Source organism: Bombina bombina, chromosome 5 (assembly GCF_027579735.1).
Source record: "Bombina bombina isolate aBomBom1 chromosome 5, aBomBom1.pri, whole genome shotgun sequence".
In the NCBI taxonomy this organism is placed as follows: domain Eukaryota; kingdom Metazoa; phylum Chordata; class Amphibia; order Anura; family Bombinatoridae; genus Bombina; species Bombina bombina.
The window spans coordinates 835797703-835812871 of NC_069503.1; the positions used below are offsets into that span (position 1 = coordinate 835797703).

Here is a 15169-nt window from a genome sequence, read left to right on the forward strand (position 1 = left end):
GCTGATGGAATCAACCAATCAGAATCAAGTTCAATCCGATTGGCTGATCCAATCAGCCAATCAGATTGAGCTCGCATTCTATTGGCTGTTCCGATCAGCCAATAGAATGCGAGCTCAATCTGATTGGCTGATTGGATCGGCCAATCGGATTGAACTAGATTCTGATTGGCTGATTCCATCAGCCAATCAGAAAATTCCTACCTTAATTCCGATTGGCTGATAGAATCCTATCAGCCAATCGGAATTCGAGGGACGCCATCTTGGATGACGTCCCTTAAAGGAACAGTCATTCGTCGTTCAGTCGTCGGTCCGGATGGATGTTCCGCGCTGGAGGTCTTCAGGATCCTGCCGCTTCGCTCCGGATGGAAGAAGATCGAAGATGCCGCTTGGAGAAGATGTTTGCCGGTCCGGATGTCCTCTTCTTGCCGGATAGGAGGAAGACTTTGGAGCCTCTTCTGGACCGGATTATGGATCGCCAACCCCCGCTTGGGTTGGATGAAGATCTTGGAGCCAGGACGGATCGGTGATACCTGGATGGTGAAGACAAGGTAGGAAGATCTTCAGGGGCTTAGTGTTAGGTTTATTTAAGGGGGGTTTGGGTTAGATTAGGGGTATGTGGGTGGTGGGTTGTAATGTTGTGGGGGGGGTATTGTATGTTTTTTTTTACAGGCAAAAGAGCTGAAATTCTTGGGGCATGCCCCGCAAAGGGCCCTGTTCAGGGCTGGTAAGGTAAAAGAGCTTGTAACTTTTTTAATTTAGAATAGGGTAGGGAATTTTTTATTTTGGGGGGCTTTGTTATTTTATTAGGGGGCTTAGAGTAGGTGTAATTAGTTTAAAATTGTTGTAATATTTTTCTTATGTTTGTAAATATTTTTTTATTTTCTGTAACTTAGTTCTTTTTTATTTTTTGTACTTTAGCTAGTTTATTTAATTGTATTTATTTGTAGGAATTGTGTTTAATTAATTTATTGATAGTGTAGTGTTAGGTTAATTGTAGGTAATTGTAGGTAGTTTATTTAATTATTTTATTGATAGGGTAGTGTTAGGTTTAATTATAACTTAGGTTAGGATTTATTTTACAGGTAAATTTGTTATTATTTTAACTAGGTAACTATTAAATAGTTCTTAACTATTTAATAGCTATTTTACCTGGTTAAAATAATTACAAAGTTACCTGTAAAATAAATATTAATCCTAAAATAGCTATAATATAATTATAATTTATATTGTAGCTATATTATGATTTATTTTACAGGTAAGTATTTAGCTTTAAATAGGAATAATTTATTTAATAAGAGTTAATTTATTTCGTTAGATAAAAATTATATTTAACTTAGGGGGGTGTTAGTGTTAGGGTTAGACTTAGCTTTAGGGGTTAATACATTTATTAGAATAGCGGTGAGCTCCGGTCGGCAGATTAGGGGTTAATAATTGAAGTTAGGTGTCGGCGATGTTAGGGAGGGCAGATTAGGGGTTAATACTATTTATTATAGGGTTAGTGAGGCGGATTAGGGGTTAATAACTTTATTATAGTAGCGCTCAGGTCCGCTCGGCAGATTAGGGGTTAATAAGTGTAGGCAGGTGTCGGCGACGTTGAGGGGGGCAGATTAGGGGTTAATAAATATAATATAGGGGTCGGCGATGTTAGGGCAGCAGATTAGGGGTACATAGGGATAACGTAGGTGGCGGCGATTTGCGGTCGGAAGATTAGGGGTTAATTATTTTAAGTAGCTGGCGACGACGTTGTGGGGGGCAAGTTAGGGGTTAATAAATGTAATACAGGGGTCGGCGGGGTTAGGGGCAGCAGATTAGGGGTACATAAGTATAACGTAGGTGGCGGTCGGCAGATTAGGGGTTAAAAATTTTAATCGAGTGGCGGCGGTGTGGGGGGACCTCGGTTTAGGGGTACATAGGTAGTTTATGGGTGTTAGTGTACTTTAGGGTACAGTAGTTAAGAGCTTTATAAACCGGCGTTAGCCAGAAAGCTCTTAACTCCTGCTATTTTCAGGCGGCTGGAATCTTGTCGTTAGAGCTCTAACGCTCACTTCAGAAACGACTCTAAATACCAGCGTTAGAAAGATCCCATTGAAAATATAGGCTACGCAAATGGCGTAGGGGGATCTGCGGTATGGAAAAGTCGCGGCTGAAAAGTGAGAGTTAGACCCTTTAATCACTGACTCCAAATACCAGCGGGCGGCCAAAACCAGCGTTAGGAGCCTCTAACGCTGGTTTTGACGGCTACCGCCGAACTCCAAATCTAGGCCTAAGATACTCATGGGAAATTTTGTAACAATTTGGGAAGAAAAAACTTTTAGAAAAATTTAGAAAATTTTTAGAAAAAACACTGCCAGTCCAGCTTCACGTTCAGGCCCTTAGGGGGTCAAGGTATCCAATTCGTATGTCCATCTGGCTTCTTTCTGTAGTAGAATGTTGCCCCTGTCTCCACCTCTTCTCAGTGCAGGAACATGATCTATCAATGTATATCTTAAATCACAGATATTATGCCCACTCTCCAGGAAGTGGCGGGCAACTGGTTGGTCCGACTCACCCTTCTTAATGGCCCTTCTAATTGAGCTCTTGTGATTAGCCATACGTATTTGTAGGTTGTCATTAGTTTTACCCACGTAAAATAAACTACATGGGGAATGCAGCAGGTAGACCACATGACTGGTCGTACATGTCATCCTGTGTCTTTGTGTATATCTTTTTCTGCTTCTTGGGTGGTGGAAGAATCTACCTGTTATTAACCCGTTACAGGTGGTACAGCCACTGCATCTATAACATCCTGGCTTAACATCCTCCAACCATGTCCTGTTGGTATAGCAGTGAACCGGGTCCGTGAGCTGTAGGATATCTTTCAAAGATTTCCACATCTCCCTCTAGTGTGAACCTGTTAATATAAGTACAGTTAACACTGTGTATCCACAGTAGAAATATAGGACTTTATTGATGTCACTTTTAATCTGGATAGATTATATTTTAGAATTGATTTTTTATATATATATATATATATATATATATATATATATGAAACAAAAAAAGCGTGTATGTCAAAGGGTTAAAAAACCTCTCTTTCAAAACACAGAACTGCGCTCTAAATAAACCTATTTTTTTAAAATACAATATAAATATCTGGATGATGCCAAAATCAAAACATTCAAATAATCAAATAATATTGATTCATTGAAAATATATAACAGAATGAAATATATAATGATAAGATAATAAATCACAATAAAAAGGATAAGTTGGTTGGATCCCACGTAATAGTGCAGATCAATTGTAGGTGTCGGCTGCTGTATCTTATTAATCCTCCGGAATCTCACGGAGTAAGGTAGAAATCTAAAAAAATGAGAAAGAAAGCGCACAAAGGCACCTACATAGTGCAAATCAATTTAATTTAAACAATAATACAGGGGTATATTAAAACTGCTCCCCGTAGGGTATCTACTCACAAGAGTCAACCTCAAACTTGTGAGGTATGTTTGAGCATGTAGTTTGAAAGTTCCGCTCAGAACCGCTTGCTATGAAAGTGCTTAATCAAAGAAGTCAGGACAAATCCAACCTGAATGCCGGGTGTCGCTGTCTGTAACTCGAGATCTGGACAAGTATTTCTCCCGGCCTCTTATTCCACTCACATCCCTTTTTGGTAGGAGTTTTTTTGGGATACAATCTTTCTTGAGCAAAATGGTCCGTGCAGATACAAACACAGCTGATCGCAAATAGTGCTGGCAGAATGGTGAACCGCTGAGGGAGAGAGCTGAGATCCCAGGAACAATTAATGAGGATTCAGAATTCAGTCTGTGCTGATCCAAAGTGAGGCTAGAGTGATGATTCTCAGTAGTATCAAATTACCTGGCTAGGTAATTTGATACTACTGAGAATCATCACTCTAGCCTCACTTTGGATCAGCACAGACTGAATTCTGAATCCTCATTAATTGTTCCTGGGATCTCAGCTCTCTCCCTCAGCGGTTCACCATTCTGCCAGCACTATTTGCGATCAGCTGTGTTTGTATCTGCACGGACCATTTTGCTCAAGAAAGATTGTATCCCAAAAAAACTCCTACCAAAAAGGGATGTGAGTGGAATAAGAGGCCGGGAGAAATACTTGTCCAGATCTCGAGTTACAGACAGCGACACCCGGCATTCAGGTTGGATTTGTCCTGACTTCTTTGATTAAGCACTTTCATAGCAAGCGGTTCTGAGCGGAACTTTCAAACTACATGCTCAAACATACCTCACAAGTTTGAGGTTGACTCTTGTGAGTAGATACCCTACGGGGAGCAGTTTTAATATACCCCTGTATTATTGTTTAAATTAAATTGATTTGCACTATGTAGGTGCCTTTGTGCGCTTTCTTTCTCATTTTTTTAGATATATATATATATATATATATATAATGTTATTTACAACGTGTGCTTTTTATTTTTAGGAGCCAAATTTCCAATCAAATGGACTGCTCCTGAGGCAGCTCTATATGGTCGATTCACCATAAAATCTGATGTTTGGTCATTTGGAATTCTTTTAACAGAGCTGGTCACCAAAGGAAGAGTGCCATATCCAGGTATTTCCCTAATGAATAACACGTGTTTTAAAATGTTTCACTTTTAGCATCACATTTGTTTACATATTTTGATGAAATAGGCTGTTGTTGAATGCATGAATCTTTACAGACCCAACCCCTTTGAAGGAAAGAAATCTTGCTGAGGTTTGGTAAAAAGTGTCTGTTGGATGATAAAGCGACAGTAGTATTGTATTCCCCATTTGTGTTTAAAGGGATTGGAAATTAGGTTAATGGTTTATTTTCCAACTCTTGATAAATAACATCACATGTCAAGGATGCCCACTATCGCCTCTATTATTTGTCATCTCTATGGACATCCTTACTGCTTGGATTAGAACTTATAAAGGCATAAAAGGGTTGACAGTGGGCGACCATGAATATAAAGTGGCTCTTTATGCGGGTGATGTGTTTTTGACTCCTACAGATGCGACCAACTCAGTCTAAGAGTTGGTGAACGTATTCCATAAATATGGGACATACTCGAACCATCACATCAATGATAGCAATTTGGAAAGGGTTGAATATTTCCGCCTTCCCTCAAGAAATTTCCCAATGTAAAATGGTTTGCCCTTATAGTAGGGCAGACAACTACATAAAATACTTAGGGGTTTATATGACTGCCATTGAAACCCAATTTTTCAATCAAAATGATTTACCACTTTCCAATAGTATCCAAAAAGACCTGGCATCCAGGAGGCAGAAGCAGATTTCTTGACAAGGTTGTGTGCTTGCTTTGAAAATAACCATCCTCCATGGCATTTTATATATTCTCCAGACTGCTCCCATTGATTTAAACAGATTCTTTTGCACTACCCTGCAAGTAGCTCCTAAATAATTTTATTTGGGTTCTTTAAAAACCCAGGATCCACCCTCTATATTACCAAAACAAGAGGAGGCCTGGGAGTCCCCCTGATCTGGGGCTATTATAGGTCCATAGTACTGCAAAGGATCCCAGACCTGCACTCTGGACTACGAAGCAAGGTTGCCCCTTACTAAGTATGCTCTGCTGGATACCTAAAGAAAGCATACCTCCATCTATCAGTACTTACCCTATAATAAAATCCCCCATAATGCAGAATTTCAGGGAGGACTTATTCCCATCTGTCCTCGCAACCAGCTTGTTGGGAGCTCCATGACCTTGGTCAACATAGGAACCAGTTACAAGATCTAGCTGTGGGAATCTTTGCGGGCTGTCTAAAATACTTACAGCTTAAAAAATTATAGATTGCCATCCTCATAAGACTAAGCTTACTAAGTCCCTCACGCTGTTCGAGAAAGCTTGTTGCTCTACTGTACCTTTACGGTGTACAATCTCACCTAGTTATAAACGTGTTTCTGCTTCTGAAAATCCACATTCACTCTCTTACATCCAAAAAATAGGAAAGAGAAACAGGCTCAGAGCTTGGAAATCCTCACTGGCTCCAAATGTTTTCAAACACCCACAAATCTTCCACCACCTCTAACATCCAAGAATTAAATCTAAAAATACAAACTAGATGGTATTGGACTAGAGCAAAAGTCCATAGTATATACCCTACAGCCTCTAACCTTTTGTTGTAGGGACTGCGGCGGTGTAGAAACTATGACTCTCATATGGTGGGTTTGTCCTAAATTAATAAACTTCTGGTCATCTGTCACCTCTTGTATAAGATTTATCTTAAAAAAAGCAAGGTTACACTTTAGATATTTATATATGAAAAATATGAGCAATACTTGTACAGATCATCCTTGATGGTGCCAAATCTACGTTATCTAGAAATTGGAAAACTTCCCACATTGACCAGAGCCTCAAAGCTCCTGGCCCTGGAGGAATACTCCTTTATGAAACCTAATAGAATAGGCATATTCCAAATGGTATACTTTTTATTGGGAAATTTTGACTATGGAGAGCTCTCTGTGGGGAGGAGGAGAAAACCTCCTCTCCTTCTGTCTATCTATCTATATATATCTTATGTATACTAAAGACTAATATAAAGATAGATATGGTATACAAAATTTCGACAAATTGAGTATAAAGAAAAGGGGATTTCAGCACTCTTTTTTGGAAATAGTCTTATTTAAATTTATTTCAGAATAAAGATCCATAAATGGCGGACTCCAGCCCTGTCAATGGGCAGAATACCTACACATCATAGACATACATTAAAAATGAGACAAAAAAATCACACATGACTGGCCAGTCTTATTATAATCAATTTAGAATTTGGTATAGACATCCAACTAAAATCACATCAATGCAGCACTAAAAGCTGCAAAAAACTTTCATGCGATTATAACAATGTAGCAACAAATACATCAAGCAAGTTGTTGCCACCTAAGGCAATCCCCCTTCCTGAATATAGTATAACTTCAAAGCAGGTTATGCATAGAAAAACTATGCTAGCATAGTCATTGTTCCATCTAAAGATGTTGCACCAATATTATTTTGCACCAGTTCAACAGAGCTAAGAAAGATGAAATGTAAATTCACTTTACCATTTCCACGGCAGTGTCCGTTAATAACTGTTGCTCTTACCACCAATGTGGGCCTTTATGTTCAAAGGTAAAGGTAAAGGGTCATTGTTATCAAACCTTTTGCAGAGCCGTGTGTTAGTTAATCTTTCCTGTTTGTTCCATACCTCTCAATGCCGAAACAGCCACGCTTCACTCAGCGTCTCCTCACCTCTGCTAGGCTGTAAATCATCCGAGGCAGCTTGTTGAAAACAAATATGCACAGAACCATATGAGAGACTTGGGAATAATCCCGTTGAGGGATACAAAAAAGATCTGGAGAGAATCTTGGGGAGGGCGAGGAGCAACGGAATACTTAACGAGAAAGAACATCGATATCTAAGTATTAAATATCCGATTACTCCAGTCTTCTATTACCTCCCCAAGATCCACAAGTCCATTGAAAGACCACCGGGGAGGCCATTAATTTCAGGGATAGGTTCGCTAACGAGTAACCTATCCGAGTATGTTGATAAACAACTACAACAGTATGTAGTCAAGTTACCCTCATATTTGAGAGATTCGACTCAAGTACTAAACATACTCGATAAGATAAAGTGGGAAGACAATTACATCTTAGCCACCTGCGATGTAACATCTCTTTATACGAGTATACCCCATAAAGGAGGCTTGGAAGCTATAGATTTCTTCTTGAAAAAGGACAAAGAAATGCCGATTTTACATAAAGATTTTATCCTAGAAGGGATTAACTACATCTTAACCCATAATTATTTTTTTAACCAAGGGGTTTTCTATAATCAGACATGTGGAACAGCCATGGGGACCAGGTTCGTGCCTAGCTACGCAAATTTATACATGGGACGATGGGAACGGATATTCTGGGAATCGTGCCCAGCTAGTGCGGATCTGGTCCTCTATCAGAGATATATAGACGACATACTATTAATCTGGAAGGGCACCATGGAAGACCTCATACATACGATCAAGGTTATGAACGATAACAGCTATAACCTTAAGTTCACACATGAAGTAAGCATGAAGGAAATTACATTTTTGGACTTAAAGATTGAGGTAATTGATGGGAAATTAGAGACATCCACACATTTTAAAGAAGTAGACTGTACTAACTATATACATCAAGACAGCTGCCACCATCACAATTTGGAAGTCCAATATTCCGAAGGGCCAAATGCTTAGATTAAAGAAAAACTGTTCTAACCCAGAGAAATGGGAACAACAAGTAACAGTTATGAAAGAGAGGTTCCTCGAACGAGGGTATGAGGATGAAAGTCTGGAAAAAGATATATCAGAAGTGAGAGCCAGAAATAGGAAGGATCTACTACTTTACAGACAGAAAGAAGATAAAAGAGAATTGGAAGATGGAACACTCAATATTCCCTTCATTACAAGATACAGTGCAAATAGACATATTATCGAAAAAATAATAAGGAAACACTGGTCGATTTTGAAGGATGATGACATACTGGGTGAGAGATTACCAGAAACACCGAATTTCATCTATCGAAGACTAAACAATCTGAAAAGTATACTTTCACCTAGTGTACCAAGAACCCCTAAGATGAAAGTAAAAGATGTACATGGGAGAGACATCAGAGGATTTTACCCTTGCCCAAGCTGTAAAGCATGTGAAAGAGGCATGAAAACAAAGAAGTTCATATCACATAATACCAAAATAGAATATCCCATAAGAGATCATATAAGATGCAGCAATAGAGGAGTCATATATCTAATCCAATGCAGCTGTGGTCTGCAATACATCGGACAGACCTCAAGACCCCTCAAAGATCGAATTAGGGAACATCTGTTAGAAATCAAACATAAAAATATGGAGACCCCATTATATAGACATTTTACTACACAACATCTGGGTAAAAAGAAAGAATTTAAGTATTGTGGAATACAACTAGTAACCCCAAGTTGGAGAGGGGGTGACCAAGAGAAAAGACTACTTGTGGAAGAATCCAAATGGATCTTCAATTTAGATTGTTTATATCCCAGGGGCCTGAACAACAAAGAGGACCTATCACATCTACTTAATCTGAAGTAAGCACGCTCTGGGCACACATAGGAACCTTGCACTAGTTTACATTATTAGACTAGTGTTAGTAATTCACGAAATTTATCTGAGTAACACTTATATCTTTTATTAGCATGTATTTTCATACTAGCGTAATAGACGAGTGAGCCTTAGACCGAGAACTGTGAACCACAACAGTAGAAGAAACACCCAGAATTTTTACACTCGGAACACTCAGTCCCTGGTATTACACATCTTTTAAGCACCAGCATTATTAACATCCCCCTCAGTAGGAAGTAGCAGTTGTAGATTCCCTATAGATTTATTTTTAACAATTTTAATATTTTAATATCTGTTTCTATGAATATTCGCTTTGCTTTTAACATATCTTTTATAATATCATTGTAACTCTAGGGTACCAACAAGGAATATATCATTAACATACTCATTCCCTTGTTATTAAAACCTCCACCAAATTTATTATAACCCCAGTAAGAATCCTCAAACCCCTTTATATGCCCAGCAAGTCGCCCAAGGGTGTTTGGCCGGCCCAAATATAGAGGCACATAATTTAGAACAGTGATCTCTAGCACCTCGAACCAATGCAGTATACCTCTCGTAATATGGATATATCATTTAATCCAAAGGCTCCTCCCATTGAATTTTTACAATTTTTTACATATTTCTAATGCGTGTTTGAAATTTGAATTCCCATTTATAGTAATACATTTTTAGGACTTGCCATCGTATAATCACTGTAAACCCAGTCTGTTCTTTAACCCCAATTTGCGTATAAACCTACTGTAATCCAATTAGCATGCCCACTCTAATATGAATAACTGTATAAGAACAAAGGTTATAGACTTAAAATATTAGGTCTGTTAACCAGTACACATCTTAGTAAGTAGTATTTTTAACTTTCACATTAGTAAACAAAATCGCGTGGCCGGAAGTGATGCAACTTCCGGTTTCGAGTCAGAAGGTGGCCGGAGGTGATGTCACTTCCGGTCCAACGAAAGTAAACAAACGACGATTAGAATCAAATAAGGACATCCGAATGGACCATAGCACACTACCATTTTATAAAGGAGAACACATCGCAGGTATAAGAGTAGTCAATACAATATATCAAAGGCACATATGTGAGCGGATATCGAGAGTTCACCCGAAACCGGAAGTGATACCTATACATTACACTTCCGGTTTCCATCGATACTGAATTAATAGAGTTTTAGAAAGTAGATCAACGATAACAACACTACCTTAGGAGATCAAAATAACAAACAATAATAAATAACAAATAATAAAAAGTATTAGGAATAACAATGGAAACATTAGGAAGCAATATATAGGAATATCAATACAGAGTGGAAGTTACTACTTCCGGGTCAAGGGTCTAATCTTTTTGGCGCGAAAATAGCGATAATTAGACAGAATTACAAACCATATTTAAGGAGGCTTATCCACACTTACCATACCACAGTCTTGAGAAAGGCCCAGGGAAGGGCCGAAACGCGTTGGCTATTGTATGGTAAGCCTTATCTCAATTGCATTTAAGAATTTGTTAGCGTTATTGCACCATTTTCTGTTTGTTTGTTTTCCACAGGTACACTGGGAATACATGCTCTATTTTTGTTTATATAACTTTTTACTTTGATTTTAACTTTTGGATCTTTTTTAACTTTTTTGATTTTTATGGATAAACTTTATACAAATAGACACAAGAACACAGGATTCACCGATTTCGACAGGATTCACTCACAATATTGACTTTTGCACATATTTTGAATATTTTTCCCAAGAAGTCTCCCATGGCACTTCACTATGTATTTTAATTTTTATTTTTTGTCACTTTATTTTTAATTTTTTGTCACTCCATCACACTTCACCGTTGATACACGTGACACCTTATATTTTTATCTTTTTATCAACCTTTTCTGGGATGCAGTTACACAGACACTTACACGCATAGGAGAGACTTTATCTAGGACACATCACTGATAGAACAGCATCCAAGGACTAGGATTTTCTGGAACATTCTTTCAGCAACAAATCATTTAACCATTCTTTTAGAGGACTACATTCTATTGGCGCCAAAGGTCGACCAATTCTGTTTTATTTGCATTAATTCCATAGTTATTGCACACTGTGATATTTTTATGCTACATGGATCCATGTATTTTCCATTTTTTGTGATTTTTGTGATTTTTATCCGGTTTAATTCTATGTAATTTTATGTGATAATTTTCTATGTATTTTATGTGATAATTTTATGTGATTGTATATGTGATATATATGCGATACTGTTTTAACCATTTTTAACGGCTATTTGTATTAGATCACAAATAGACCATTAACAGTCTGTGATTAATAAATTTGTTGAATACCATATCAACGCATCTGTCCTCTGCCCAGTTTGAGGCGCTCCTCAGAATCCCACAACTATCTGTAATTTCTTCCAATATATATTAGGTGTCTTGTTTCCTGGGGAGCTAGTAGGACACAGGATAGGCGCTGTGAAAACCATTCTTTTTTCTATATACACATATTAACACATAAATATATATGTACAGCATATAAGCATATACATATATATTTACTGGGAACACAGTTCCCATAAACCGCAATGCTTTTCCTTATCCTCGGCTTGAACTACTGAGAGGGTAGGGGAAGTGGGATAGATATTTAATGCTTTGTTTGGCGCATCTTTGCCTCCTCCTGGTGGTCAGGTGAAGTATTTCCCATAGGTTATGAATTAATTTGTGTACTCACTGCCAAGAAAGAATATAATTTATCAGGTAAGAATAAATTATGTATTATTCTAGTCCTAATTCATTAAATATCCACTGACTGCTTGAGTAGTAGCTTCTGATTATCATATCTCAAAGACCTTTGTACAATCAAGGGATATGAAAACCAACATATTTGTCTTTCATGATTCAGATAGAGCATGCAATTTTAAACAACTTTCGCATTTACTTCTATTATCACTTTTTCTTTGTACTTTCTGTATCTTTTGTTGAAAAGCAAGGACGTATACTTAGTATCTGGCCCCTTTCTGGAATTCTATATGGCAGCAGTTTTGCAAGAATGTTATCCAATTGCTAGATCACTAGATTGCAGCACTATTTCCTCCCATGTAGTGCTCCAGATGCCTACCTAGGTAGCTGATCAACACAGAATATCTTGGGAATAAAGCAAATTTCATAATAGAAGTAAATTGGAAACTTTTTTTTTAAGCAATTATATGCTCTTTCTGAATCACAAAAGAAAAGTTTTGGGTTTCGTGTCCCTTTTAAGACAAGGTCATACAAGTTTACTGTAAGTAGCTTGCCTCATAGTTCAACTCCTGGAACACTGCATCTTCTATGTTTGGAAACCTGTTCTCTCCCCAAACACTGTGCTAATTAAAGCTTTTTTTGATTGACAGGGATGGTAAATCGTGAAGTTCTAGAACAAGTGGAGCGTGGGTATAGAATGCCGTGCCCACAGGGTTGTCCAGAATCCTTGCATGAATTAATGAAACTTTGCTGGAAGAAGGACCCTGATGAAAGGCCAACGTTTGAATATATTCAGTCATTTTTAGAAGACTACTTTACAGCAACAGAACCACAGTACCAACCTGGAGATAATCTATAAGAAAACCATTTCAGTGAAATGCACAAGCTGCCAAAAGTTAAGACTTGCAGAAGACATACCTGTTTGGAAGGAAAAAGTGCTCACCACTCTGCATGCGTATTGACAAACTGGAAATCCAGACTATAGTTGCACAGAACCACTTTTAAAGTATTGTAACCCAATGGACAAATAATGTGATTCATTTCAGCCACATAGAGCTCTTTATTTTCAAGCAGACATTATCTAAGAGTTAATTTTAAATATATGACTAAACAGTTTGAAATTAGAAAATACGATTGCAGTGGGACCAAAAATACCATTCCTGTTCCATAAATCCTTCTTTTTTTTTTATGTTTGTTTTAGAATATGACCTTAGAAATGTTTCTATAAATCACAGTACTGGAGGTCATGTGACATTAAAAATAAATCACTTTATTATATAAATATGTAGGGGTTATTACCAGGGTAATGAATGGACACCATTTTCATAATGAATATGGATGGAAAATATTTGAATTTGTTTAACAATTCTGCAAAAAGAGTGGCTACTTTTTCTATAAGTTTGAGTTCTATTTTTGAAGCCTCAACCTGGAACAAAAGAGCAACTTTTTTTTAATATATATATATGTTGACTTTTTTGTTTTGCTGGTGATATAACAGCCTGTGATTACTGTTCAAGACAACATAAATTATGTACAATCATGGCGCTATAAGATATGCTGATGGTTGCCACTAGTTCAGGGACTTGAATGATAGCACTTTGGTTTATCTTTAATCAAAAAGGTTGCATATTATTGGTGGTTAGTGGAAGTTAAAATGTGAATGCTTTTTAAGATTATACTCCCAGAAATTAAATCAAATGTTATAGAATAAGGTCTTTGGCTCTTTGCTTACTGACCACATTTTTCATACACCATTTTTACAGTAGGACAATATCTGGCAATAAACTAACATTTTTTGGAGATTTTTTTGTTGCTAATATACTTATCTGAAAATAAAAAATATTGAATTTTAACTTGTATATTACTTGCCACAAATATATTGTTGATTTATATCAGACATTTTACATTTCAATTTCAGAGCATTCTTGTGTTACACTACATTTTTAAGGTCCCTTTTATTAAATGAGTTTTATTGTTTTATTATCAGAGCTATCAGTCTGTGGAACTGCTTATGTTGTTTAAACAGACACGTGTTTGTTTGTTTTTTTAAAAAAGGGCTTTATATGAACACAATGGAATTGTATCTTTTTTTATAAACATTTTGAAATCAATGGAACTCAAAACCTGTGTAATGAATACCAGAAAACACAGTTTAAACATAAACATGTATTACAGCAAATATCTATAATATTTGTATAGTAAAGAATGAAACATTGAGCGGATTTATTTTAATTGATTGTGTGAATACACATATATAATGAAAGTGGGAGTTTGTAGCGCATCCATTAACACAATTTTATGATGATGAAATTACCTGTTAAAGCAACAGGCAATCAGTATATAAAATAAAAGATTTTTGTTTGTTTTTTTAACAATTGTGAATCAATTATTTGTCCTTTATGTTTGGTTAAGAATATATGAGTTTCCCACTAATCAGCCTTGAATAAATATATATGTAGATTAACCCCTCTGTGCTTATGTCATAATATGCAATAACAGCACCAGTCATATGAAATGGTCATTAAAAGAAACCTGCAAAACTTAATACCTAAATGCATCACTTTTCAAATATAAGAATAATTACTGTTGTGAAGCAAAATTTCAGTTTGTAAATAAGTATCTCCAAATCCGGAATTATTCTAAAATCTAAACTTTATTATTATTAATTTATTTTTTTAATAACATTCACTGATACTTTCAAAATGCTAAAATTTCTAATCACCAAGTCATCAATTCCTACACCTGCACATAACTGAAACAACTGCCAGAAGTTCCAAACCATCAAATATTGTCCATAATTACTTTCCAGCACTGCATAAAGTGCTTGATAACTGAGGTTCTCCATTTTAACTAGCACTAAATGGTACATTTCATGATGTCATACAAAAAAATAATCAGTCTGATATACATGTTTGTGACATTTCTTCTGTTTGGCTTTGTTTTAACACATTTCAAGTCTTTGATTTGGCTTTTTTTTCTAAAATGCAAATTTTGTATATTTTAATCAACTTTTACCACTCTGGTTACAGAACAGTACTAACTTTCTGATTGTACTATGTTTACAAAGTACAAAATATTGCTTAAATGACATAAGATGTTTACACTTGATCATATTCCCTCTGCAAACTTTCCCATTTTACATATGTAAATATTCTGAATTCCAAACAATTCCCAAATCTAAACTTTTTCCAGTCCCAAGCAGTTTGGATAAAGTTTTTTTTTTTGTTGTTGAAATCTTTTTATTGATTTTTCATAGTGTTCAAAGTTTACATAGAACAGTATCAATAACAATAAACAAACAGTCAAACATTAACAATACAGTCTTCAAATGTTT

The 15169-nt window shown here is 36.5% G+C and overlaps 1 protein-coding gene across 1 annotated transcript in view; it reads left to right on the forward strand.

Moving 5' to 3' along the window:
• The window catches only part of LOC128660877 (tyrosine-protein kinase Yes), a 259946-nt gene extending 245647 nt beyond the window's left edge, over window positions 1–14299 (forward strand). Inside the window, exons 11-12 of the mRNA XM_053714959.1 lie at window positions 4435–4566; window positions 12486–14299. Coding sequence (XP_053570934.1) covers window positions 4435–4566; window positions 12486–12694 — 341 coding nt within the window. The 3' untranslated portion in view covers window positions 12695–14299. The remainder of the gene's footprint in view (window positions 1–4434; window positions 4567–12485) is intronic.
• The last annotated feature ends 870 nt before the right edge of the window (window positions 14300–15169 follow it).